At 37.8% G+C, this 25717-nt stretch overlaps 1 protein-coding gene across 1 annotated transcript in view; it reads left to right on the top strand.

The window, feature by feature from the left end:
* LOC126336329 (sodium/hydrogen exchanger 9B2-like) overlaps window positions 1-25717 on the top strand; it is a 336730-nt gene that overhangs the window by 218587 nt on the left and 92426 nt on the right. Inside the window, exon 6 of the mRNA XM_049999893.1 lies at window positions 19075-19181. Within this exon, the coding sequence (XP_049855850.1) occupies window positions 19075-19181 (107 nt within the window). The remainder of the gene's footprint in view (window positions 1-19074; window positions 19182-25717) is intronic.

The following is a 25717-nucleotide window of genomic DNA, read 5'->3' as shown; positions in this document are numbered from 1 at the left end:
GAATATGTCTCCTGGCAATATAATAAGAAAAATATTAAAATTTTTTCAAACAGGAGTCCAATTGTTATTTTCACTCCATCATTCATATATAACTCACTGTCCATTTCCCCTCTGTAGTTCCTGTTCTCCTAGTTAAGTTTTTTTCTCTAATAGCAGGTCCATAAGTATTCCCTTTACATAGTTCCTTTTAGCTGGTGGGTTCTTTATCTACACAGGTAGTGACCTGAAATTATTACATAGGCTTTACTCTTCAGTTCAGTATAAGTTCCTACACAGATATTCAGTGTTATATTGTGTCACCAAGAATAATGAAACATTTGTAGAATGACATAAAAGAAACAATATGAAAGATTATAATAGTCTAACAATTATTATTCATATTCAATAAAAATTCTATAGATTACAACACATATTTAATTTCTCAATTTTTAACATTACTTAAAAAAAAATCTTGTTTGTGATGTCATAAGCAAGCTTTTATTACCCATAGGCCTTCAACTTTCTGCACCTTTCACTCTACTATAATACGGTATGATGGTGTATATATAAATTTGGAAATTAATTTCAAAGTTATTCAACCAGATACAGTTTACTACATTAACATGGAAATTTGTGACAAACAAAAGTATTACCAGACAGTATTTAAGAAAACAATTGCTTGTTGATCTGTACTGAAGAACATGAGAACATGGTACAATTATAGACACTGCAGCAAGGGAGGAGCGATACCTCAAAATATGTGGATGGAAAAGAAAGATAGAAATAGGTATTACTGGAGAGTTCAGCCTAGCCTCCCACTCAACAGCAGAAGAAGTAAAATAGAATAGAATCAGTGACAGGCAGTAGGATAAGAAATAAAAGGGAAGGGCTCAAAAAATATAACTGAGAGCAGAATATCAACAGCTGCCCACCAATATAAAATACAATGCAGACATGGCAGAACGGACGACTGTGATAATCCCCTTACAGTAGCTTAAGAAACCCATCACTGATATATATTGTCTATCCCAATATTCACCCCCTCCCCCCCAATACAGATCCAATCTAACTGTATCATAAAAACCTACAATATGACATGTACAAAGGAAGAAAAGTGCTCAGAGCTACACTGAGTCTTACAAAAACAGAAGAAATATTATTGTAAGAGGTAAGGATAAGATACGTCATATCAAAAATTTGTGTATATGCAAAATATCAAAAGGTATCACACTAATCCTAAACATGTTATATACAAAAACAAAACTAAGAAAAATGATAATTGTTAGTATCTATGTGTTGCCTCCAAAGGCAGACAGATACCAATAATACACACAAAAAATGATTTAATTCCACATTGTGGAAAGTTCTTCTCAATTTCACACATGCTAACTGTCAAGTGGGCAAATAAGCAGGCATAGCCTGTCCACAATATTCTAACTTCAGTCTTTTCATAATGTGTCCAAGGACAAACTTCAGTAAGTTCCAACACATAGGCTCAGAAAATATAATAACAGCAACAAAGTGTTTTCAGCATAAATGACATCAGCACATGAAAAAAATAGTCACAAATTTAAGCTTGTATAAATGATAGGCTCTTCCATAAATACACTCCTGGAAATTGAAATAAGAACACCGTGAATTCATTGTCCCAAGAAGGGGAAACTTTATTGACACATTCCTGGGGTCAGATACATCACATGATCACACTGACAGAACCACAGGCACATAGACACAGGCAACAGAGCATGCACAATGTTGGCACTAGTACAGTGTATATCCACCTTTCGCAGCAATGCAGGCTGCTATTCTCCTATGGAGACGATCGTAGAGATGCTGGATGTAGTCCTGTGGAATGGCTTGCCATGCCATTTCCACCTGGCGCCTCAGTTGGACCAGCGTTCGTGCTGGACATGCAGACCGCGTGAGACGACGCTTCATCCAGTCCCAAACATGCTCAATGGGGGACAGATCCGGAGATCTTGCTGGCCAGGGTAGTTGACTTACACCTTCTAGAGCACGTTGCGTGGCACGGGATACATGCGGACGTGCATTGTTCTGTTGGAACAGCAAGTTCCCTTGCCGGTCTAGGAATGGTAGAACGATGGGTTCGATGACGGTTTGGATGTACCGTGCACTATTCAGTGTCCCCTCGACGATCACCAGAGGTGTACGGCCAGTGTAGGAGATCGCTCCCCACACCATGATGCCGGGTGTTGGCCCTGTGTGCCTCGGTCGTATGCAGTCCTGATTGTGGCGCTCACCTGCACGGCGCCAAACACGCATACGATCATCATTGACACCAAGGCAGAAGCGATTCTCATTGCTGAAGACGACACGTCTCCATTCGTCCCTCCATTCACGCCTGTCGCGATACCGCTGGAGGCAGGCTGCATGATGTTGGGGCGTGAGCGGAAGACGGCCTAACGGTGTGCGGGACCATAGCCCAGCTTCATGGAGACGGTTGCGAATGGTCCTCGCCGATACCCCAGGAGCAACAGTGTCCCTAATTTGCTGGGTAGTGGCGGTGGGGTCCCCTACGGCACTGCATAGGATCCTACGGTCTTGCCGTGCATCCGTGCGTCGCTGCGGTCCGATCCCAGGTCGATGGGCACGTGCACCTTCCGCCGACCACTGGCGACAACATCGATGTACTGTGGAGACCTCATGCCCCACGTGTTGAGCAATTCGGCGGTACGTCCACCCGGCCTCCCGCATGCCCACTATACGCCCTCACTCAAAGTCCATCAGCTGCACATACGGTTCACGTCCACGCTGTCGCGGCATGCTACCAGTGTTAAAGACTGCGATGGAGCTCCGTATGCCACGGCAAACTGGCTGACACTGACGGCGGCGGTGCACAAATGCTGCGCAGCTAGCGCCATTCGACGGCCAACACCGCGGTTCCTGGTGTTTCCGCTGTGCCGTGCGTGCGATCATTGCTTGTACAGCCCTCTCGCAGTGTCCGGAGCAAGTATGGTGGGTCTGACACACCGGTGTCAATGCGTTCTTTTTTCCATTTCCAGGAGTGTATTATGTTACCAAAATGAGTAATTGTTCATGACTCCACTGCTTACCAGACATAACGTCCTTAACAAGTCATACTACTAATACTTCAAGAGTATATTTTAAACAATAGTAAGCACAAAATATGAATGTCAAAATGTTCATCAAAATGTCTAATAACTAACATGAGTAAACTACAACTAAAATAGTACATGTCCGACCACACAAATAAAATAAAATGCAGAAGCAACCATCAAAATATTTTCTTATATCTATTCATATATTCAATGAATAGTACATATATTACATGTGTACATGGTTCATAAAGCAAAATCATTTTGCACTTCCTTTCAACAATAAGTAAGCTTCAGTATCATATATAGTTTCCATATCACATGATAGGGAACAAACTTCATAAACAATATAAAATGTAAAATATTTTCCTTGTATTCCAGGTTATTGAGATTTGCAAATTTTATTCTAGGTATCAGACTTATAAGGTTTCAATTCAGTTACATTCCTCAAACCAAATAATTTCCTAGACTTTGGATAGATCTATCTGTAAGCATTTGGGTAAGGGTTTTCTTTCACCTCAAACAGTCCTATTAAATGTCAAAAAATTTCTTTAATTCTGAAGTCATAAGTTTAGATTTTTCTCTCATTTTAACCAAAACCAAATCACCAATATTAAAGTGTGAAAACCTGCCTTTTGCATCGTGTCGTTCCTTTCTGTAATCTGCTTGTTTTTTCATGGTGTCTTTTACAATTTTTTCTCTCTCCTGAGGTGACAAAATTTGACAAACTGGAAAATCTATGTGTTCAGTAATAAAGCTAGTAGGTCTTTTGTTAAACATAATTTTGAATGGTGAAAAGCTAGTGGATGTATGTTGAAAACTGTCCATTATGTCTTCGAAATCATTTACATATTCAATATTTACATGGTTCTTACTACAATATGTTCTGCACAACCTCCCTATCTCTCTTATGTGCCTCTCTGCTGGATTACTGGACGGGTGATAAACTGAAATCAAAATATGTTTTATGTTTGCGTGGAGTACCTACCTTATTGAAATAATCACTGGTTAATTTAGATGTAATCTGTTTACTTGTGGTTTTCCTTAATGGATACAATTTGATGAATTTTGAGAATATGTCAACAATCACAAAGATATAACTGTAACCTCCTTTTGACTTGGGAAGGGATCCGTAAATGTCGCAAGCTATCAGCTCTAAATTTTTGCTGGGCAAAATATTTTGCATCATCCCTCTGCATGTTTGATTATTCATCTTTACTCTTTGGCATCGATCACAGGCTAATAGTTTTTTCTTCACTCTTCTGGCAATATTATAAAAGTAGACGTTTTCGTGAATCTTTTGTATGCATTTGGCAGAACCACAATGTCCAAAGCTCTCACGTATATACTTAACTAATGTGTCTATGTGTTGCTCAGGCCAACATAATTTCCAGTCATCCAAATGGATTTCTGAACAGAATCCCTTTGTGTACCTTATAATAATCATCTACCTTTTGCTTAACTCCCAAATAACTTTTTACCTATTTCCAATTTTCATCATGATTTTGATGTTTCCCAATGTCATTACAAATTTTTAAATTTTCTCCTTCCTCTTTCATCCTCTTCAAATGCATAATTTTGAAATTTTTGTCATCATTATCTGTTTCATTTTCAAAATTTAGCCCAATAGGTGGCCTAGAAAGTGCATTAGCAATAACATTCTCCTTCCCCTTAATATATTTAATTTCATAATCAAATTGTTGTAAGAATAATGCCCATCTGGCAATTCTACTATGATAAAGCCTACCCTCCTGTAAGTAACTCTAATAGCAAATGCAATGGAATGGAATGGTGTTCAATATGATCTCTTACGACTTTTTTTCTGAAATAAGTGTGCTCCTAATTCTGTATTACTGCTGTCAGTCATCAAACAGAAGGGTAAAGACATGTCAGGCCTATATAGAATTCTGCTCTGTGAAAGTTGTTTCTTTATCTCATCAAATGCTTTTTGACAATCAGATGACCAATCCCAGACAATATTTTTCTTTAATAGATTACATAAACAAGAAGCATTCATAGCTTGAGTACTGACACTTTCTGTAAAAGCAAGCAAGCCCGAAAAAAGATTTTAATTGTTTTTTATTTTTAGCAACAGGGAAATTCTCTATAGCTTCAATTTTTTCTCTGTCAGGTTCAATACCCTTTTCCGGAATAATGTCCCAAACATTTCAATTCACTAACCCCAAATTTACATTTTTCTAACTTTAAGGTCATACCCCCTTCCCTTAATTTTGTACACACATGTGTTAGCAATTCAAAATGTTCTTCCCATGTTTTTCCAGAAATCAAAATATCATCTACATATACAGTAAGTTTAGACAGTAGTTCATCCCCAAAACAAGATCTAATGCTTTAATAAACTCAGCAACACGGTAATGATAACTTTTCCCCCCATGCAAAAATGCAGTGTATTTTCAAGAATTTATTTCTAAAGGAATTTGGTGAAAGCCTGAAGTTAAGTCTAAGCTGCTTAAGCTACTCATAAATTTCACACATTCAAATTTATGTAACAGTTCATCTATGTTTTCTGGATGATCATTTTCTCTTTTCAAAAATTTGTTAAGGTGCCTAGAATCGAGTACAAGTCTAACACCCCCTCCATGTTTGGAAACCACCACCAAAGGATTATTATATTCACTGTTACTTCTTTCGATTATGCCCCATACTTCCATTTTTTGTATCTCATTCTCTACTTCATTTATTTTTGCAAAAGGAATACTATAAGGCTTGAGGAAAAAAGGTTCATGATTTTTAAGGTGTAAAGTGCATTGATAATTCCTGACTCTTCTAGGTTTTTGATTGAAAACATCTCAAAATTCCCACAATAAATTTTCCAACTGTCGCTTTTGATCACTGTCCAAATTAATTGCTTCTTCTACTTTACTTTTAACTAGGTTTTCATAATTTTGACCAGAAAAATTTAGCTCAGGCTTTTCATCATAACTGTACAAATTCTCTTCATAGTCTATGATTTTCCTGACATGATTGCAACCTTCTCCACAGTGTATAATAAACATTTGTGTACACACAGTAACATTGCTTTTGGGTTAACACACAATTAACTTCATCTCACCCCAGCTAAATGCAGTACTTACCTTTAACACCCAGTCCATGCCAAACAGTATGTCTCTTCTAAACTTGGAATAACAAGACAACCCAGCTCAAATTTTAAAAATACTTGACTTTTGATGACTTTACTGTGTTTGCCTGTAGCTCCTCTTATCTTTACTCCCATCACAGGAGCCTCAACAAAATCAACACTGTCTTTAATTTTATTTTTCAATTTTTCTGAAATGGCTGAAATAGGACTCCCTGTGTCAATGAGACATTTACCCTCCAAATTGTTTACTTTAGCTTTAATGTATGGACACCCTAATTCACATTCTTCTACTTTTTCTTTTAATGGTTCATGTAACAGGTCATTTTAAATTTCTCTAAAATTGCCCTCATTATTTTCCTGATCAGTTTTTAATAGCTTCACACACACATCAACACTTTCATTAGCGTCATCCATGGATACAACAGGTTGAGCATACAACAGATATTCATTACATTTTACATTTTGCCACCAGTGAGGATATAACCTTCTGCAAATTTTAGCTAAATAGTTCCACAACTCCTCCCTATCTTTTTTGTAATTGTAACTGTTCCATAATATTTTTAAAAATTTTTCGCTCTTTCTTTCAGAACTTGTATGAGGGTTTAAATACTTCATACTATTAGCTGGCACAACATTACAGTCCTCTGCTACATTAGATTGGTTACACTGACTTAACTTTACCTGTTCTTCAGATGCACGAGTGTCCACTTCCTCATTACTAACCACACTTACCTCATCATACTGCTCACAATTATCAACTTCATTATCACATAGCTTCACTACTTAACTTGAAATAATCTCAACGAATACCTGATACTTACCCACAGCATTAATCTCACCATTACTTACCTCTGCACAACTCTCAACAACATCATTAGCTTCCATATTTTCATCAAAATCAAAATGCATTCTATCCACAGCCACATTAAGTTCCATCTCTCTCTCTTCACATAACTTTTCATTTTCATTAAATAACTTATTCTAAGCAGAGCTGTAATGTTTGTCAGATACTTCAGAATTACATAGATTATCATTCTCTACCCAATTATAAAATTCTGGTACAATTGCAATATCCTCATCTGGCTTGTTCTCGGAAGTAGTTACCTTATTGTTTTCAACATGATTATTTTCTCTTATTGTATCCCAAAATTTCTGATCAAAAATTTAAGGTATTAACTTGGTGTTGAATATGAGTGTCTGTTATTTGAAGTGTGTATTTGTTTTGTCTTCCACTGGTTTTATTATAATAATAAATTACATTTCTACTTCTTCCTCTGTCTGTAAATTCCCAGTTATTATTGTAGGTCCTATTGTGATTAAATTTTCTCACCCCAAAACTGTGAACCCTCATTGAGGTGGTCCAGAATTTTCCTGCCTGTTTTCTCTGTTGTTTGATCTCCAAATTTGGTCCCCCCCTGTTTCTGTCATCCCGCCTGTTTCTATTTCCAGATTTTCTATCCCTGTCTCTGTCATTACCATTATAATAACTATTGTTTCCCCTGTGTTATTCATGTCTATTGTCTCTGTATTCCCTCCTCTATCCATACCTGTTTGAATACCACCCCCACCCCCCCCCCCCCCCCCACCCCCCGTTGGTGTTCACCATTGTTAAAATTTTGCATATTCCCTATTTCTAATGCCCTATCCAATTTATCCACATATTTTAAAAATTTTTCCAAAGAATCATCATGCCCATGAACTAAATCCCATTTCAATTTTTCAGGTAGCCTTCTTTTCAGCGCATCTATTTGTGTCATTTCATCAAAAGGTTTATCTAAATGTATTAATTTTCTCAATTGATCTTTACAAAATGCTTTCATCGTGCCCACTCTCCCTCTGAAAATAGGTCTATTTAAAAATTGAGATTTAACCCTCCCCTGTTCAGATTCTGACCAAAATTTGTTTAGGAAGCTTTTCTCAAAATTTGCAAAGATTTCCCACTGATCAAAATTTTGGTTAGCCCAGGATAGGGCCTCCCCTTCAAGAAATTTTTTGACAAATTTAATTTTTGAATTATCAGACATTCCTGGCACAAAATTGTCCTTGCAATGGTGCAAAATATCAACTTGGTGCGAATCATCACAAGGAAAACTTTTCACTAACAGGTTTGACCATACTGGTCCATGACTGTACAAATTTTTGTTACATTCTTCAACTTGATTTATTTCAGTTTTTAATTGTCTACTTCATTGGTAAGATTTGATTCTAAACTGTCAACCTTTTTCTCAACACTACTGATTGCATTAACATTGTTTGCTTTCAAATCATCTAATTTTGCATCTAGTTATTCATTTTCATTTTGAAGTTCCTGAATTCATTTTCAAAAACAATTACTCTTTTCTCCACATTGTCTACCCTCGATTCTATCACCTTTAAGTTACCTTCCAGTGTATTTTTGACCTTGCTTAACTCAGTTTTTATTACATTTAATTGCTTGTTCAAATTCTACCCTTGCCTTTCATCAATTTCAGCCCTCATTTCAGATTTTAAATTATGTATATTTTCATTCTGCTTATTCAGGAGTTGCAGTATTAATTCCATTTTATCAAGTTTTTTATCCCCCCCCTTTCCACTATTTCTTCCCCTTCATTAATTTTGTCCATTATTAACTGTTAACAAAGAATGAACTAGTAAAAATGACAATACCAAATTACAAAATTCGTTAGACTTCTTACTTAATTTATAGCTGAAGTCTTCTCCATTTGAATCCAGTCGTAGCATTTATTTTAAATCCTTTGTCTTTACACACGCGAGACAGATCCTTTTTCGTCCTGTGGTTATGTCTCCTTAATTTTTAATTGCCAGGTTTTTGAGGATATTTTTATAACAGATTCACTATGTACTTTTGCTGAAACACATCTACAGTTAATTTTTGAATATTTGGTGCTGCCTATCTCGGACGAACCCCCATGTTCTAACAACCCTACCACAACAAAGGTCAAAAATTAATAATGATTGTAGTGTTGCTCATGCTGCTAAATATTGCATTTGCGGGCAACAACAAAGTTATATAATGTGGCAGGCGTCATTAGAGCACAGTTAAAGTCATTTTTTGAAATAATGGATAAACTAGGCACTCATCATTTTGTGTTTCCCGTGCTGGTCTCATTGTGAACTTGTTGCTCAATCTAGGTGGTGATGATTCCAAGCTCAGATGCAAAGAGGCCTAGGTATTATTCTGCGATATTCAAAAGTTTTATACATATGTTTCATAAACCATTCTTGAAGATTAAACTTTTGCAAGTTAAGACAATGGTGATGAAAAAAAGTAATCAGTACTCTGAATTTAAGTTACACTTCTTTTTTATTACTTTTATCGCAATATCACTTCACAATACAAAACATACTTGAAAATATCTTCCTCATTGTTAAAGTTCACATTTCATAAACTGACTACAATTTGCATCTTTTCAACATGACGACCAAGACTTGACTCTCTAATAACCGCTTACATGCCCAAAAATCAGAGTTACAAGTACGACAATGATTATAGTGACAAAAGAAGGAATACACATAAGAATAGTATCATTGCAATATAAACACATCAATGTATCAAAGTACATCTACATTAATGAAATCAAATCTGAATATTGTCACAGAAATATGTTAACTATTTTACAGAAACACAGTATAATATTGCTGGTATCGAGAGGTTGAGGTGAGGTGCCGTAATGGTTACGTAATTCAAGTACTATTACAATAATATGTTGCACTTCTTTATAAAATTCAGCAATCTGTTATGAAAAACTTTTTACATCATTTTTTAAAATACAGATAGCAGATCAACAGATCTGTAATGGGCTATGTCTTCTTTCTTGCTATTTTTGAACAGTGGATTGATTTCCACCATTCCACTATCTTTAAGCAGAGAAGAATGTTTCCAGTTGTGAATAAACTGTTGATAAGGTTGTATAATGATACTGCAATGAGAGCACCTGCATTTTAATGACACAATCCAGGGTCTCATCCCTACCCATTGTAAATTTTGTTCTCAACTTACTAAATGTTAGTATAATTTCTTTAGGCTTTGCTGGGAAAGAAATTGGGAGTTTGGGCTACTGATTTTGATGGTGATCTAGTAGAACTTTTATTGCAATATTTTATACAACCAGAGAAATTCTTCACTAATATTTTAAAAGTATATATTAAAACCACTCACTAATACCTCAGCAGCACTGGCTATTTCTTCTGTACTTAGTCTCATGCTGTTTCATATGTTATCTTCAGGAATAGTCCTCTAGCAATGTTTGCTGGTGCTACAAACATAGTGGCCATTCTGAAATAAATGCTACAGAAGGAATTCCAAATGTTAATGTTCTGGATTAAATTACTTCCAGGTATTGTAACCACTCAAAATATTTCAGTGATTAATTGAGTCAAAAACTTGGTCTTTTTCATTGGGTGCTCATTAATCTGAAAGATTCAAATGATAAACTTCTTCATTACCAGTGCAAGACATATATGAAATATGTCTGCTTGTGTCTTGTATGTATGGATGGATATGCATGTATGCATGTATGCGTGTGTGTGTGTGTGTGTGTGTGTGTGTGTGTGTGTGTGTGTGTGTGTGTGTGTGTGTGTGCGCGCGCGCGCGCGCGTGCGAGAGTATATACCTATCCTTTTTTCCCCCTAAGGTAAGTCTTTCCGCTCCCGGGATTGGAATGACTCCTTACCCTCTCCCTTAAAACCCACATCCTTTCATCTGTCGTTTTCCTTCCCTCTTTCCTGACGAAGCAGCCACCGGTTGCGAAAGCTCAAATTCTGTGTGTGTTTGTGTGTTTTATTCATTGTGCCTATCTACCGGCACTTTCCCGCTTGGTAAGTCTTGGAATCTTTGTTTTTAAGATATTTTTCCCATGTGGAAGTTTCTTTCTATTTTATTTACATCATCATATATATATTTCCACATATATATACTTCCACATGGGAAAAATATATTAAAAACAAAGATTCCAAGACTTACCAAGCGGGAAATGAATAAAACACACAAACACACACACAGAATTTCGAGCTTTCGCAACCGGCGGCTGCTTCGTCAGGAAAGAGGGAAGGAAAAGGAAAGATGAAAGGATGTGGGTTTTAAGGGAGAGGGTAAGGAGTCATTCCAATCCTGGGAGCAGAAAGACTTACCTTAGGGGGAAAAAAGGATAGGTATATACTCGCGCACACACACACATATCCATCCATACATACACAGACACAAGCAGACATATATAATATGTCTGCAGTCACGTTGTTAAATACGATAAAAAAAACTGTTAGTCTGCACCCTAAAAAGTCCTGTAATCTGACACCATATAATTTTACCTGTTGATTTTTATTCTTGCATGCTTTTTAAGTTGTTTGAAAATAACACGCCAGCGTATGCAGGTAAGATGTGCATTTCCCCCTTTCTTTTTTGCTTCCATTTAAACGAAATATTCAGTTAACAATTTTCAAGTGCACTTTGGTATTTTGTGGTAATCTCTTGCCAAGTAAAGTATTGTTAAATCTTCACATGATACACACCACATAGAGGGTGTTCCAAGACCCTGTCACACTGAGGTCTGCTGTATAGGTGAATGTAAGCAGTGGCTTCAGTTATTGTGATTGTTTCTTAGCTTTGGTTACTGATCATAACTTGATACCAGTGCCTATGAGTTTAATTTGTACACCACAGGTATGTTCTTTCCAACAGTTGGTTTCTACTCAGGTGTATTTGTGGTCCTTTGTTTTTTATTCACTGACCGCTATGTGAATTTTTTAACCTCCAGCACTGAAGATGATCACTTTGTTTTTTATTCACTGAACGCTATGTGAATTTTTTAACTTCCAGCACTGAAGATGATCACTATGTGATTGAAAATCGATTTTGCTATCAATAAACCATCAATATTAAGGCCAATGCTGACCTTCCTTCTAACTTGTCTGAATGTTGAAGGATTCTGCGATTTCCCCCAATTAGTGTTTGTTTTATGATTTCTTGTGTTTTGGGGTCTAGTCCCCTCTCTTCTAAAATTTGGTATAGTGGGGGCCTGTCTATTGAATCATATGCTTTTTTTGAAGTCTACAAATTAGCATACTACAGGTTTTTGTCTGAGAGATCGCTTTTTGGGTATTATTGTGAGGTTTAAAATTTGCTCCAGAAATGATCTGTTTGGTCTGAATCCTGCTTGATATTCTGCTACTTTGGGTTCTAATTGCTGTTGTGTTCTATTTAAGAGACAAGCTGATAGAATTTTGTCTGTTACTGCTGATAGAGAGATCCGTCTATAGTTGTTTTCATCTGATTTTATACCTTTTTTTGTAGGGGATGAAACTGAGTAATCTTCCTGTCATCCAGGATTTTTTCAGTTTGCCAGATGTTTTGGATTGTTTGAATAATTTCTTTGAGTGAATTTAGACCTACATGCTTCAAGAGTTCTGCTACAGTTCCACTCTCTCCTGATGCTTTATTGCTTTTAAGTTTCTTGATGTGCACATAAATTTCTTCTTGTTTTGGTGGTGACGAGTTCTGTGGTGATATTTCTGGCTGCACTTTAGACATTCTCTCTTTGGGTTCTGGACAATTAAAATTTGTAAAAAATATGTGGTTAGTACTTGGCAATTTTTTTAATTGTCAGGGGCAGTTTACCAACTTGTTTTTGAAAGCAAAGGTTTTGTAGTGAGTACCCTCTGATCGGGTTTGCAAAGCTCTTATAGAAGTCATGTATTGTAGGTTTTGAAGTTTGCTTTGATTGATTGCAGTTCCTTACTGGCATATTTTTTTACAATTTGTCTTAAAATCTGGGAAGTCTATTTGTGCATTTTGAAAAATTTCTCCTGTGTTTTTTTCCTGATTTGTTGCAATTGTTGTTTTGAAATTCCTTCCTTCTTTCTTCTAGCATTTTCTCACATTCTTGATTCCACCAAGGGTGTTTTGGTTTTTTGTGAAGAGGGATCTCATCTTTTGCTGTTTTGATGATTTTAGTTTGCAATTTCTCCCAATCTTCTGCGTGTTGTTCTCCCCATTTTTCAGTGAATTTGGAGTCTTTCATTTTGTGTAGATCAGATTTTGAAATCAGTAATGTTTTACTTTTGAATTCCCTCTTGAGTGTGAATACAATTTTTATTCTGGACTCACATTCAGGAGGACGACGGTTCAATTCCGCATCCAGCCATCCTGGTTTAGGTTGTCCATGATTTCCCTAAATCACTCCATGCAAATGTTGAGATGGTTCCTTCGAAATCGCATGGCTGACTTCCTCCCTTTTCTTTCCCTAATCGGATGAGACTGATGACCTTGCTGTCTGGTCTCCTCCCCCAAAACAACCCAACCTTTATTCTGGTTAAATAATGATCCATATCAATATTTGCACCTCTGCATACTTGCACATCATGAATTTCTTTTTGGTAGTAATGTGATATTGCAAGTGATCAACCTGGAATTCTCCCAAATGATGAATGGGTGATAGCCACGTTTTTTGTTTTTTGGTATGTTGACATAATTTTTATGTTGTTTTGTTGGCGTAATTCAATGAATCATGTGCCATTTCTATTGGTAATTTTTTCTGATATACAGTTTCCAAATGTCTTCTTGTATCTGTTTTCTCTGCCAATTTTTGCATTGAAGTCACCAAGTAGAATTTTCGCATCACCTTTTGGAATTTTGTCAATTTCTGTTTCAATTTCTTCACAGAATCCTTCTGTTTTTTCAGGCTCTTTCTTATTATTACTATTTGTTGGTGCATGTACATTAATAAAGATGTAGTTTTTGTTTGTGTGTTTGATTCTTAGGATCATTAGTTGATTGTTGATTGGTTTCACATCTGTTATTGAGTCTGGCACTTTTCTGTCTACAATGAAGGTCATTCCAAATAGTGCTGCTCCTTTGACAATTTTCTTGTGTGTTCCACTTTTGACAATTCTGTAATTACTGTAGTCTATCATTTCTGAATCTGTATATCATGTTTCTTGCAAGACAAGAATTTCAGTTTCTTGCTTTGTGAGTTCTGTTGTGAGACTGTGTAATTTTCCTGGTTGAATAAGTGTCTGAATATTGAAAGTGCCCATATACATGTGTGTTTTTGTCAAAGTTTACCAGAACACTCTGACTTGCTCTTTCATATAAGTCCAAGTTCCCCAAAATCCAGATGCTCGGTTGCTACTTTGGAGTGGGCGAATTGTCCACCTGGGGTAATTTTAATTTTTTTTATTACTTGTACAAGTTGTGTTTGCTTGTCATCAGTTGCCTAGCTTCTCTAGTTGTGTAGAACCAGGGATTGTGAGTTCCTGGACCATGTTTAAAGTTGCACCTCCAGGTGAACAGATGCCAACCATACCACCACTTGCTTCAAGTCAGACACAGCATGGATTCTGGTTGTCATTTCTGGTCCATGGGTGGTTCTTTATTTCCCACCTACCTGTCATATCCACTGAACATTCCTCTATCCACCACCTGGAGACACACCAGATGGGGGTTGATAAATCCCACACTGGATTGTGTTATTATTATCATCATCATGATGTTTGTTATCATCTGCTATTCTATGTTTGTGGTGAATTTTTAATACTATTTTGATGTGTCTCCTGTACATGAATCAAATAATTTAGATTAAATACATCATGAAACTTTTGGGGGGGAGGGGGGGGTGTCACCAGTCTTCTGACTGGTTTGATGCAGCCCACCATGAATTCTTCTCCTTTGCCAACTTCTTCATCTCAGAGTAGCACTTGCAACCTACATTCTCATTTATTTGCTGGATGTATTCCAATTTCTGTTTTCCCGGTAGTTTCGCACTCTGTAGCTTCTCTAGTATCATGGAAGTCATTCCCCCATGTCTTAACATATTTCCTGTCATCCTGTCATTTCTCCTTATCATTGTTTTCCATATATTCCTTTCTTCTCTGATTCTGTGCAGAACCTCTTCATTCTTTACCTTATCAGTCCATCCAATTTTCATAATTCAACTGTAGCACCACATCTCAAATGCTTTGATTCTCTTCTGTTCCAGTTTTCCCACAATCCATGTTTCACTACCATACAACGCTGTACTCCAGGCGTACATTCTCAGAAATTTCTTCCTCAAATTAAGGCCTATGTTTGATACTAATAGACTTCTCTTGGTGAGGAAAGGCCTTTTTACCATTGCTAGTCTCCTTTTGATGTGCTCTTTGCTCCATACATCATTGATTATTTCACTGCCTAGGAAGCAGAATTCCTTAATGCAGAATTCCTTAACTTCATCCACTTCATAGCCATCAATCCTGATGTTAAGTTTCTCACTGTTCTCATGTCTGTTACTTCTTGTTGCTTTTGTCTTTCTTTGATTTACTCTCAGTCTTTATTCTGTACTCATTAGATTGTTCATTCCATTCAGCAGATCATGTAATCCTTCTTCAAATTCACTCACTATAGAAATGTCAAAGTAACACTTGCAATCTACATCCTCAATTATTTGCTGGATGTATTCCAATCTCTGTTTTCCTGGCAGTTTTGCCCTCTATAGCTCCCTCTAGTATCATGGAACTCATTCCCTTGTGTCTTAACATATTTCCTATCATTCTGGCCCTTCTTCTTATCAGTGTTTTCCACATATTCCTTTCTTCTCTGATTTTGCATAGAACCTCCCAATTCTTTGCCTTATCAATCCACCCCATTTTCATCATTCATCTGTAGCACCACATCTCAAGTGTATCATTGATATCCTTTCATCTTAAATTTTAATTTCACTTCTGAGCCTTTCTTTTATTTCCACCATTGCTTCTTTGATATACAGATTGAACAGTAGGAGCAAAAGATTCATCCCTGTCTTACACCCTTTTTAATCCAAACATTTCATTCTTGGTTATCGACTCTTATTATTCCATCTTGGCTCTTGTACATATTGTATATTACCCATCTCTCCCTATAGCTTACCCCTATTTTTCTCAGAATTTCAAACAGCTTGTACCATATTACATTGTTGAATACTTTTTCCAGGTCGACAAATACTATGAATGTGTCTTTAGTTTTCTTTGTTCTTGCTTCCATTATTAACCGCAATACCAAAATTGCCCCTGTTGTGCCTTTGACTTTTCTAAAGCCAAACTGTTCATCACCTTAGCAAATCCTAGATTTTCTTTTTCATTCTCCTGTATATTATTCTTGTCAGCAGCTTGGATGCAAGAACTGTTAAGATGTTTGTGTGATAATTCTTGCACTTGTCAGCTCTTTCAGTCTTCAGAACAGTGTGGATGATATTTTTTTGAAAGTCAGAAAGCCAGAATCATACATTGTACACACCAATGTTAATAGTTGTTTTGTTGCCACTTCCCCAATGATTTTAGAAATTCTGATGGAACTTTATCTATCCCTCATGCCTTATTTGATCTTAAGTTCTCCAAAGCTCTTTTAAATTCTGAATCTAATACTGGATCCCCTATCTCTTCTGAATCAACTCCTGTTTCTTCTTCTGTCAATCCGACAAATCTCCCCCTCACAGAGACTTTCAATGTATTCTTTCCACCTATTCGCTCTCTTCTCTGCATTTAACAGTGGAATTCCTGTTGCATCTTAATGTTACCACCCTTGCTTTTAATTTCACTGAAGGTTGTTTTGACTCTTGTGTATGCTGAGTCTGCCCTTCAGATAATCATTTCTTTTTCGATTTCTTCACATTTTTCATGCAGCCATTTTGTCTTAGCTTCCCTGCATTTCCTATTTATTTCATTCCTCAGTGACTTGTATTTCTGTATTCCCAAGTTTCCCAGAACATTTTTGTGCTTCCTTCTCTCATCAATCAACTGAAGTGTTCCTTCTATTGCCCATAGTTTCTTCACAGTTACCTTTTTGTATCTATGTTTTTCTTTCCAACTTCTGTGATGGACATTTTTAGAGATGTACATTCCTCTTTGACTGTATTGCCTACTGAGCTTTTCCTTATTGCTGAACCTATAGCCTTAGAGAACTTCAAGCATATCTCATCTTTCCATAGCACTTCTGTATCCCACTTCTTTGCATATTGATTCTTCCTGACTAATGTCTTACAACTACATTGTGATCTGAGTCTACATGTGCTCCTGGCTACGCCTTGCAATCTCTTATTTGATTTTGTAATTTCTGTCTGACCATGATGTAATCTAATTGAAATCTGCCCATATCACCATGCCTTTTCCAAGTATACCTCCTTCTCTTGTGATTCTTGAACAGAATATGTGCTATTACTAGCTGAAATTTATTACAGAACTCAATTAGTCTTTCTCCTCTACCATTCTTTGTCCCAAAATCACATTCTTCTGTAACCTTTTCTTCTACTCCTTCTCCTACAACTGCATTGCAGTCCCCAAAGACTATTAGATTCTCGTCTCCCCTTACCTATTGTATTACCCTCTCAATATGCTCATATACCTTGTCTATCTCTTCATCTTCAGTTTGCAACATTGGCATGTATAACTGAACTATCATTGTCGGTGTTGGTTTGCTCTCAGTTCTGGTAAGAACAAACCTATCACTGAACTGTTCACAGTAACACACTGTCTGCCCTACCTTCCTATTCATAATGAGTCCTAATCCCATTATACCATTTTCTGCTACTGTTGATATTACCCTAAACTCATCTGATCAGAAATTCTTGCCTTCTTCCCATTTTACTTCACTGACCCCTACTATATCTAGATTGAGCCATTGCATTTCCCTTTTCCAATTTTCTAGTTTCCCTACCACATTCAGACTTCTGACATTCCATGCCCTGATTCATATAACATTATCCTTTCGTTGATTAGTCAGTATTTTTCTCATGGTCAGCTCCCCCTTAACAGGCCCCCTCACTCACCCTGTAGATCCGAATCAGGACTACTCTGGAACTTTTTCTGGCAGTTTCCGGCAATTAAGGGTGGCAGTGTGGTACTGGTGTGCAAGACTCGTGCTCCTCCTTGGCTATTGAACTTATTTATAGTTGTTTCGCTGATCTTCTTTTCAGGATAGCCAGCTGTTATGTTCTGTACAACTTCTTCTCTGAAGATAAGATGGTACTTTGGAGGAATTTTCTATACTTTTAAAATAACTCCATACACTCGAGAATACTTTGAACTCAATACCACTGTATTTTCATCACACATAACAGTTTTCATACAACTGAAACATTTATGATAAGCTTGACACCTTCTGGTCTGTCAGAAATTATCACATTCATTTTTCTGCAAATACAGTCTAGAAATCTCTCCAAGTTTAACAAGACAACTATCCATATTTTATGAAAGTAAGTGAGAGAATGAGTAAGTAATTGTCTCTTCTCTTCTTTCAACAACATTCAAATATTCACACAATAATGTTTGATGTCACATGGAGTATGGCGCATTTATTGCTTGAGCTGGGCGTGTAACTTCTTAGGCAGGCTCAGTGACTAGCTGCCCACACAGATCATCCATTCGATACATGTCCGTCTTGCACATACATAATTGTAGTGCAGTAGACACAGTTCTACTTTACCACACTCATCTCTAAAATAACATCTTTTCGAGATGGTGGAAATATGAGGGTCTCTAAAATTTTCCCCGACATTCTCGAGGCAGTACACTTTTGCCAACATGACAATTTTTCAATTACAGGCCCCATGTCCTGCAGATACAAGTTATGTATTTTAATGCAGTGGTTTCCATTGCCTTCTACATCCTCATGCCATTGATTATTGCTGATTCTTCCACCTTTAGTGGCCTTTTCCCTCCCCTAGGACAAGAGAGTGCTCCACATTTGCTGATCATTATCAGGAATTTAATCATTTTAAAGACATTGTTTCTTGGCATAACAGATACTTTAAAACCTATGGTTAATTCTCACAGTACAAATAACATGATAATACAGAACTACAGTCAATGAACTATATCTAAATCTATAGCTGTTATTATTTACACTTCATGTTACTGTTATCAATTGATGTTAGTGAATCAATCAATAATGAGCAATTGTATATTCTGTTCCAGGTGCATTTGGAGACTTAATGAAAAGGGGACCTGTTCAGATTCTAATTGGCTTGGTTGTAGGTGTTGCCTATGGTGTTTTCCTTAGCTTTTTCCCACATAAGTATTATGTAAGTTCATTGGGAAGCAAATTATTTAAATTAGATAAGTTCTTCCCTACACATACTGACAAGGATACTTAGAATAGTTTTTAATCTATGTTTCTAAAAATTCATGACATGCTAAAGGTATCCACAAGGCATTTTCAAACAGCCTAAAGTGTTTTTAGAATGTGTAGTGTTCTACATATAGGTAGACTTCAATGTCACAACAAATTACAGACTTTTATAGAGAAAATAATCTACAGCTAAAAGATACTCTAGTTTAGAAGGTACAGAATATGATTTTGACAATCACAGAAGAGGTATTCAAGTTAAAATTTGAGAAAAGGGCAAGTTGTTTTGTATTACCACAAAATAGGGGCTAGAGCATGTACAGTACCTTCCACGATAGTTCACTGATAAAAAAACACAAAAAACCTAATTTTAATTTTATCAAATAATTGTATTTTTGCAAGGTAAAAAATAGTTTATTGAAAGGCAGTTATATAAAAAATATCAATCTGTACTTGTCTTGCTGATTGATAGCTCCAGTGCCCAGAGATTGTAATTTATTTATCAAATGCTTTTATATTGTTGGTCCAGGTTGTGATTTTCAGATGACTGAAACATAAATTTTCTTTTAAACATCAAACTTTTCATCACATAATGAGATTCATGATTTTAATGCATATCATAATTTTACAAAATGGAGAAGAATCTTAACATAAAGGTGGCATAATCAAGGCTTAACACAGACCACAGATACTAGAATAATTGATTGGGATCATCAGCTGCACATGCAGCAGCAAGCAGTGTCGTGACATCTGAGTGAACCCAACCAGTAGCCCACAACTGCCATACATACTGTGTTGTAATTGCATTTATGAGTAAGATTAGTGTTTATTGTGGCAGAGTGAATTTTTATTAGTGACTGGTGATTGAGTACAGAGTTACATCATAATTATCAACGTATTGAGGGGTTTTTAGAGTAAATTTTTAATTGAAAAATAATAGTTTTATGCACAATTTCTGGTTGTACTAACCACAGTAGACAAGCACATAAGTCAGGAGTTAAGTTTCATACATTTCCTAAAAACAGTGAGACAAAGCAAAAACGGATAAATGCCTGTAAACATTTGCAGTTGAAAATGCTTATCTCCTCAATAAAGTTTTACTGATTTGGGTCATGAAGGGGTTCAAAAAGTGAACAGCTGAATATTTGAAATGCAAGTTGAAGGCTGATTATGTCCCAGCTCTAAATCCATCATCCTCTGGTATTGATTTGGGGCATAGTAATGAACCTAATAATGAGAGAAATAGTAGGGCACAAAAACAAAGCTACTGAAAGATATTTTACAGATAAGTATATTACCAGCTAATGTAGAAATTACTACTAGACAAACTGATCAGCATGAAAATAAACACTTCTGGTGAATCCAACAATGTGGGCATATGCACACAATTATAAATTATGGAAACAGAAACAATGGATCACCTCCCGCAATGTAGTGCTGAGTTCTGAAATTAAAACATGTTCAAAAAGTGAATGTGGGCTATTTCTCTCTCAAGAACAAGTAATTATGAAAGGATAGTGTACGTACTGGTCATATGAAGATATTAGAAAGGTTGTGACTTTATGTTGCCTATCTTCTAAAGTGTTATTCTTTGTCAGGGATGAATTGAAAATCACTCTTCCCAGTGATGTCACTGTTAAAAGAAGAGTCAGATGAGTCAGTATTCCATCAGGTTTTACTGGTTTAATTCTTAATGTTTCGAAAACTTGACCAAAATAATTAACAAAATTTGAAAAAGATGTAGTTCTCAGCTTTGTGAAAATGAAAGTAAACAGTGATTTATGTTTTGACCCAACAGAGTAGATAATCAGAGGAACACACAACAATGCTCAAGCTATGGTCACCAGAAGTTTGGTAGGAAAGTGCATTCAGCCCATTTATTATAACTTTGACACAGCCATTTCTACAGCCTTGTTAACTGAAATGATTCAAATGATTTAAAGTGAGGGCATTTGTATGTGATATGGACCATCAAACAGAAAACATAAGGAATCTAAAGATTTTTTGTGATGTGCCTTATGCCTTAAAATTGTTATGGAATCATCAGTTTGATGAAGGGTATAGACGAAAATCCGGTATTCTGGCTATCATAACACAACAGTAACAACAAACAAAAAATTCATTACTTCAAAAATACTGGAACAGGAAAACACTTGCCATGGAGTGACTGCCCTACTAGTGCAAAACACATAGGCTGAATGTAAATATATAACTGGCCAGGCCTGATTCTCTCAGCTGCTGTCCAGCCATTAGAGTGGCCATCTTGAGATGGAAACTTGCTGATTCCCCAGGTAAAGAGCAGACTGCCACAATGTGGAGATGATGCCCTCATCCATGGAGACAAGATGGCTGAACAACTACCAGATGGCAGAGATCTTGGAATATGGACTAAAGTGGGCAGCACAAAAGAACTCAATGCCCTACGTTGACCTCCGGTGGCAGTGGGGAAGGTGAGGTGACTCCGCTGCAGGCTGAGCCCCTGCAGGAGACACTGATCCAGTGAGGGATGTGTCTGCTGGGTGGAGGAGTACTGGAACTGCTGCCAGAGGCTGTGACATTGTAGACTCATTGGGCAACACTGACACAAGTGGAAATGGAGGCTGAAACACTGGCAGATAGGTATCACCCAGTGACTGGAGAAGGTGGTGGTATGGCCACAATGGGTGGATGAGTGACCACCCAGACTCAGAATTGACTTTGATGGGGCTGGACATCCCAGTCTCCACTCCAGAGAGTGTAGACATGATGGCCATTCTGACACATGATGGTTGTTGATAACCTATGAGGGCACTGACCAAAACCATGCACCCAGTCTGGCATCCCTAGCAGAAAGCACGATACTTTGGAACACAATGGTGAGTGAGAACCTGGATGGAGGAGATGGAACAGCATCCATCACTGGTGCCCATGAAGCTCAGCAGGGCTACAGGAACCAATAGTAGTTGTCCCATAAGCTGTCAAAAAGACCAGCAACACCTCAGTGGGAAATTCCTTATTTTTTATTCATCTAAGCCTTGAAATCAGGAACCATGTTCTTGGCCTCCCCATTAGATTGGGGGTGAAAGTGAGTGAATATGGTGAATGTCCAACTGCATACAGAAATTATGAAATGCCTGAGACAGGAACTGTAGTCTGTTATCAGAAATGAGAGTAACCAGGAGAACTTCAACAGATTTTTTTTTTTTTTTTTTTTTTTTTTTTTTTGAAATAGCCTGAAAAGCAACTTCAGTAGCACTGGACCACTTATGGCAAATGAGAAAATGTGTCAATGACAATTAGCCAAAGCACATTCAGAAACAGGCATACAAAATCCACATGAATGGCTTCCTGGGGTTGGCCATGGGGAAACAAATGCTTGGGAGCAGTCTGCTGACTAGCACACTGCAACTGGTCAATACTGGAGCAGTACACTTACCTGTGAGCCAAAGCTTTGGTGCAGGAAACACTCTGATAATGCTCATGCAACATCTGTAAGACCTCTTATCACAAATTTCTGGAAATGACCAACATGTAAGCTGTGTTGTCCATGGAGAGGAGGAGGACCCCATCTGAGGATGAGAGATTATGGCACAAGACAAAGTAGTTATGAAGCAGATCAGAAGTGCAGCCTGCAGGACAAGATAACCAACCTTGCTGGATGTGGTGGATGATTTGCTTGAGGACAGGGTGAGATGCTGTGGTCTTGGAAACCCAGGTACTAGTGATTGGAAAGTCATCTACCATTTGGCAGGAGGCGGCATCCAAATGAAAACATATGAGCTCCTCTATATCAAACTCAGGGTCTGGAATGATAGGCAGCATGCTTAAGGTACCTACAATGGCATGGCACCCAGTGAGGTGAAAATTGGCATCATAGTAGTATTTGGAGAGGAACAGTGCCCACCATTGCAATCTATGGGCTGCTTTATTGGGGACCCAGGTGGATGCACTGAATAATGAAACTAACAGCTAGTAATCTGTAATGATTTGGAATTTGGTTCCATGCAACAGCATGTGGAACTTGGTGACCACATACATGGTAACCAGAGCCCCTTCTTGATCTTAAAGTAGTGGACCTGTGCTGGACTGAGAGTTTTGGACACAAATATCAGGAGCTGCTCCAAGCCACCTGCAATAAATTGGGGGAGGACTATCCCCACATTGTGCTCTAAAGTATCTGTAGCCAAAGCAATAGTTTGTTAATATCAGAAGTTGCTAGACATGGTGTCAACCTGAGGTGGTGCTTCAATGTGGAAAAGGTCTATTCACGCACCAAAGACCAGACATGGGAAGCACCCTTGCGAAGAATGAGGCAGAGATGGTGTGCAATGGTGGCTGCCCCCAGAATGTGCCAATTGTAACAGGCAATTTTACCCAAGGAAGCCTGCAGTTCATGCAAGGACAAGGGATGCAACTGGTCCATAATGGTCTTGACCAGGCTCATCAGGGGTTGGACTCTATGCCACAATACGGTGTGGCCAAGATACTTGAGAGAGGGATGGAAAAATTTAGACCTCTGTAGATTGCAACATAGACCCATGGCTCAAAGGCTTTCAAAAAGGGCCTGAAGATTGCACATTGTCACTTGTAGTAAGTTCAGTAATTACAGTGTCATCCAGGTAGCTGAAACAGTAAAGAATAGTGGACATGACCTGTTACAGATAGCACTGAAAAATTGTGGGGCATTTGCCATGCTAGACATTAACTGTTGGTATTAATACAGGATGAAAGGCATATTAAGAACCATGATACACCTGAACTCCCCATCCAAGAGTAACTGGTGATACACTTCAGAAAGATTAAGTTTGGAAAAGAATTGAATCCCTGTTAAGCATGTGAGCAGCTCTTCCAGATATGGCAATGGGTATGTGTCAACCGTGGACTGTTAACTCACAGTGACCTTAAAATCATTGCAAAGTCACAGTTTACCAGAGGATGTCACCACAGTAACAAGGGTCATCTTCAACTTAGGACCAGAGGGCTATCAGAATCTCCTGAGCATGAAAATGTCTAAGACAATCTGACTGCTTCAAGGTTACATGGGCTACACTAGGCTTTCCATGAAAATATTCTGAATGTAAGCTTAGAGATTCCAATGATTGATTGGTGATATTGGCAGATACCAGCCATATTGAGTCCATGACTAAAAAGCCAAAGGCCTGAAAGGTATCGAACCCAAAAATGTTTGCTGAACTAGCATTGTGAACAACAATAAAGGTAATAGGCCAGGTTACTAATCTATAGGTAATATCAGCTGTGAATGACCAAAGAATGTTTATGAATCCCAACAGGCCCCTGTTTACCGGCGACAGCAGAGAGAGCTGAGGCCTGAATATGATTGGCCATTAAGCAGGGAAACGTCTGCAGATGTAGCTGTCACAAGAGGACCAAAGCCTCAATACAAAGCTTGTTGGACACTGGATTGGGAATCAGGCCTGACAATGACACTTGCTGGATGTCCATATTGATGTTCTCTGATACTGCATTCTGTGTCATTGACTGGCAGACTACCACAATGTGGCCTTTTTTTCCAACACTTATGACAGATGGCCCATCACTGGGGACACTCTGACTGCTCATGTTGGAAGTAACAAGACGTACACAATGGCAATAGGTAGGAGTGGCTGGAACAATGTTTACATGCTGTTCACAATTCACCATATTCGTTGGTTTCCACCACCATTACCTCATCTTCCCTACATGCAGTGGATGCAGCTGGGCCACCCTGCACCACTGTAGCATTGCACCATGCTTCCAACTACCAATCAGCTCCATGTGAGGCCTCATATGACTGGGCAGTGGACAACAGCATCGAGGGAAGTGTTTTCTAATTGGACACCCTGTTGTTGGACTTCTTTATCCAGAGTGGCATCAATTATAACATAGTGAATCTTGTCATCTGCATACAACTCTTTTGGCTTGGATGTGGCAAAATGGCACTTGTAACTAAGGCCACAGAGAGTCACATTCTGATGTGGCTATTTCTTGTATTTGTAAAATTCAACCCTAATGACCATGACTTGCTTGTGGCAGTGATAATAGGAAGACAAAAATGAGCACAGATTGTTGAAATACAATGAAGAAGGTTCCTTCTTAGTGCTAACTGGTGCAATACCTGATACAATGTGGGAGAAATCCATGACAGGAACAGCGTGTGATATACCACTACATCCATCATGTGGGAGGCAAAGAAATTTTGCTGTAGGCAGTGTTTGAAAGCATCCCAGTCTTCCACTGCCTCATCAAACAGTGGGAACCAAGAAGGAAACATAGCCGGATATGAATGAAGAGAGAGCAATACCAACACAGAATGTCACATGACTGTAAGAAGGTATGTCTGTTGTTGCATCAATGTCTGAAGCAGAACTTCCGTGTCACAACAATAAAAATGTCACAACCCAATGTGAAAAGCAATCACACAGTGAAACACATGAAAAATGACCCTACTCATTGCCAATATATTCTGTCTACAAGAACACCCAGATAATAACAAACACCACACATTATTTTCTG

The sequence above is a fragment of the Schistocerca gregaria genome, chromosome 2 (assembly GCF_023897955.1).
Source record: "Schistocerca gregaria isolate iqSchGreg1 chromosome 2, iqSchGreg1.2, whole genome shotgun sequence".
NCBI classification, from domain to species: Eukaryota; Metazoa; Arthropoda; class Insecta; order Orthoptera; family Acrididae; genus Schistocerca; species Schistocerca gregaria.
Note: the sequence above shows the minus strand (reverse complement) of the source record. Positions and strands in the feature narration are given on the sequence as shown.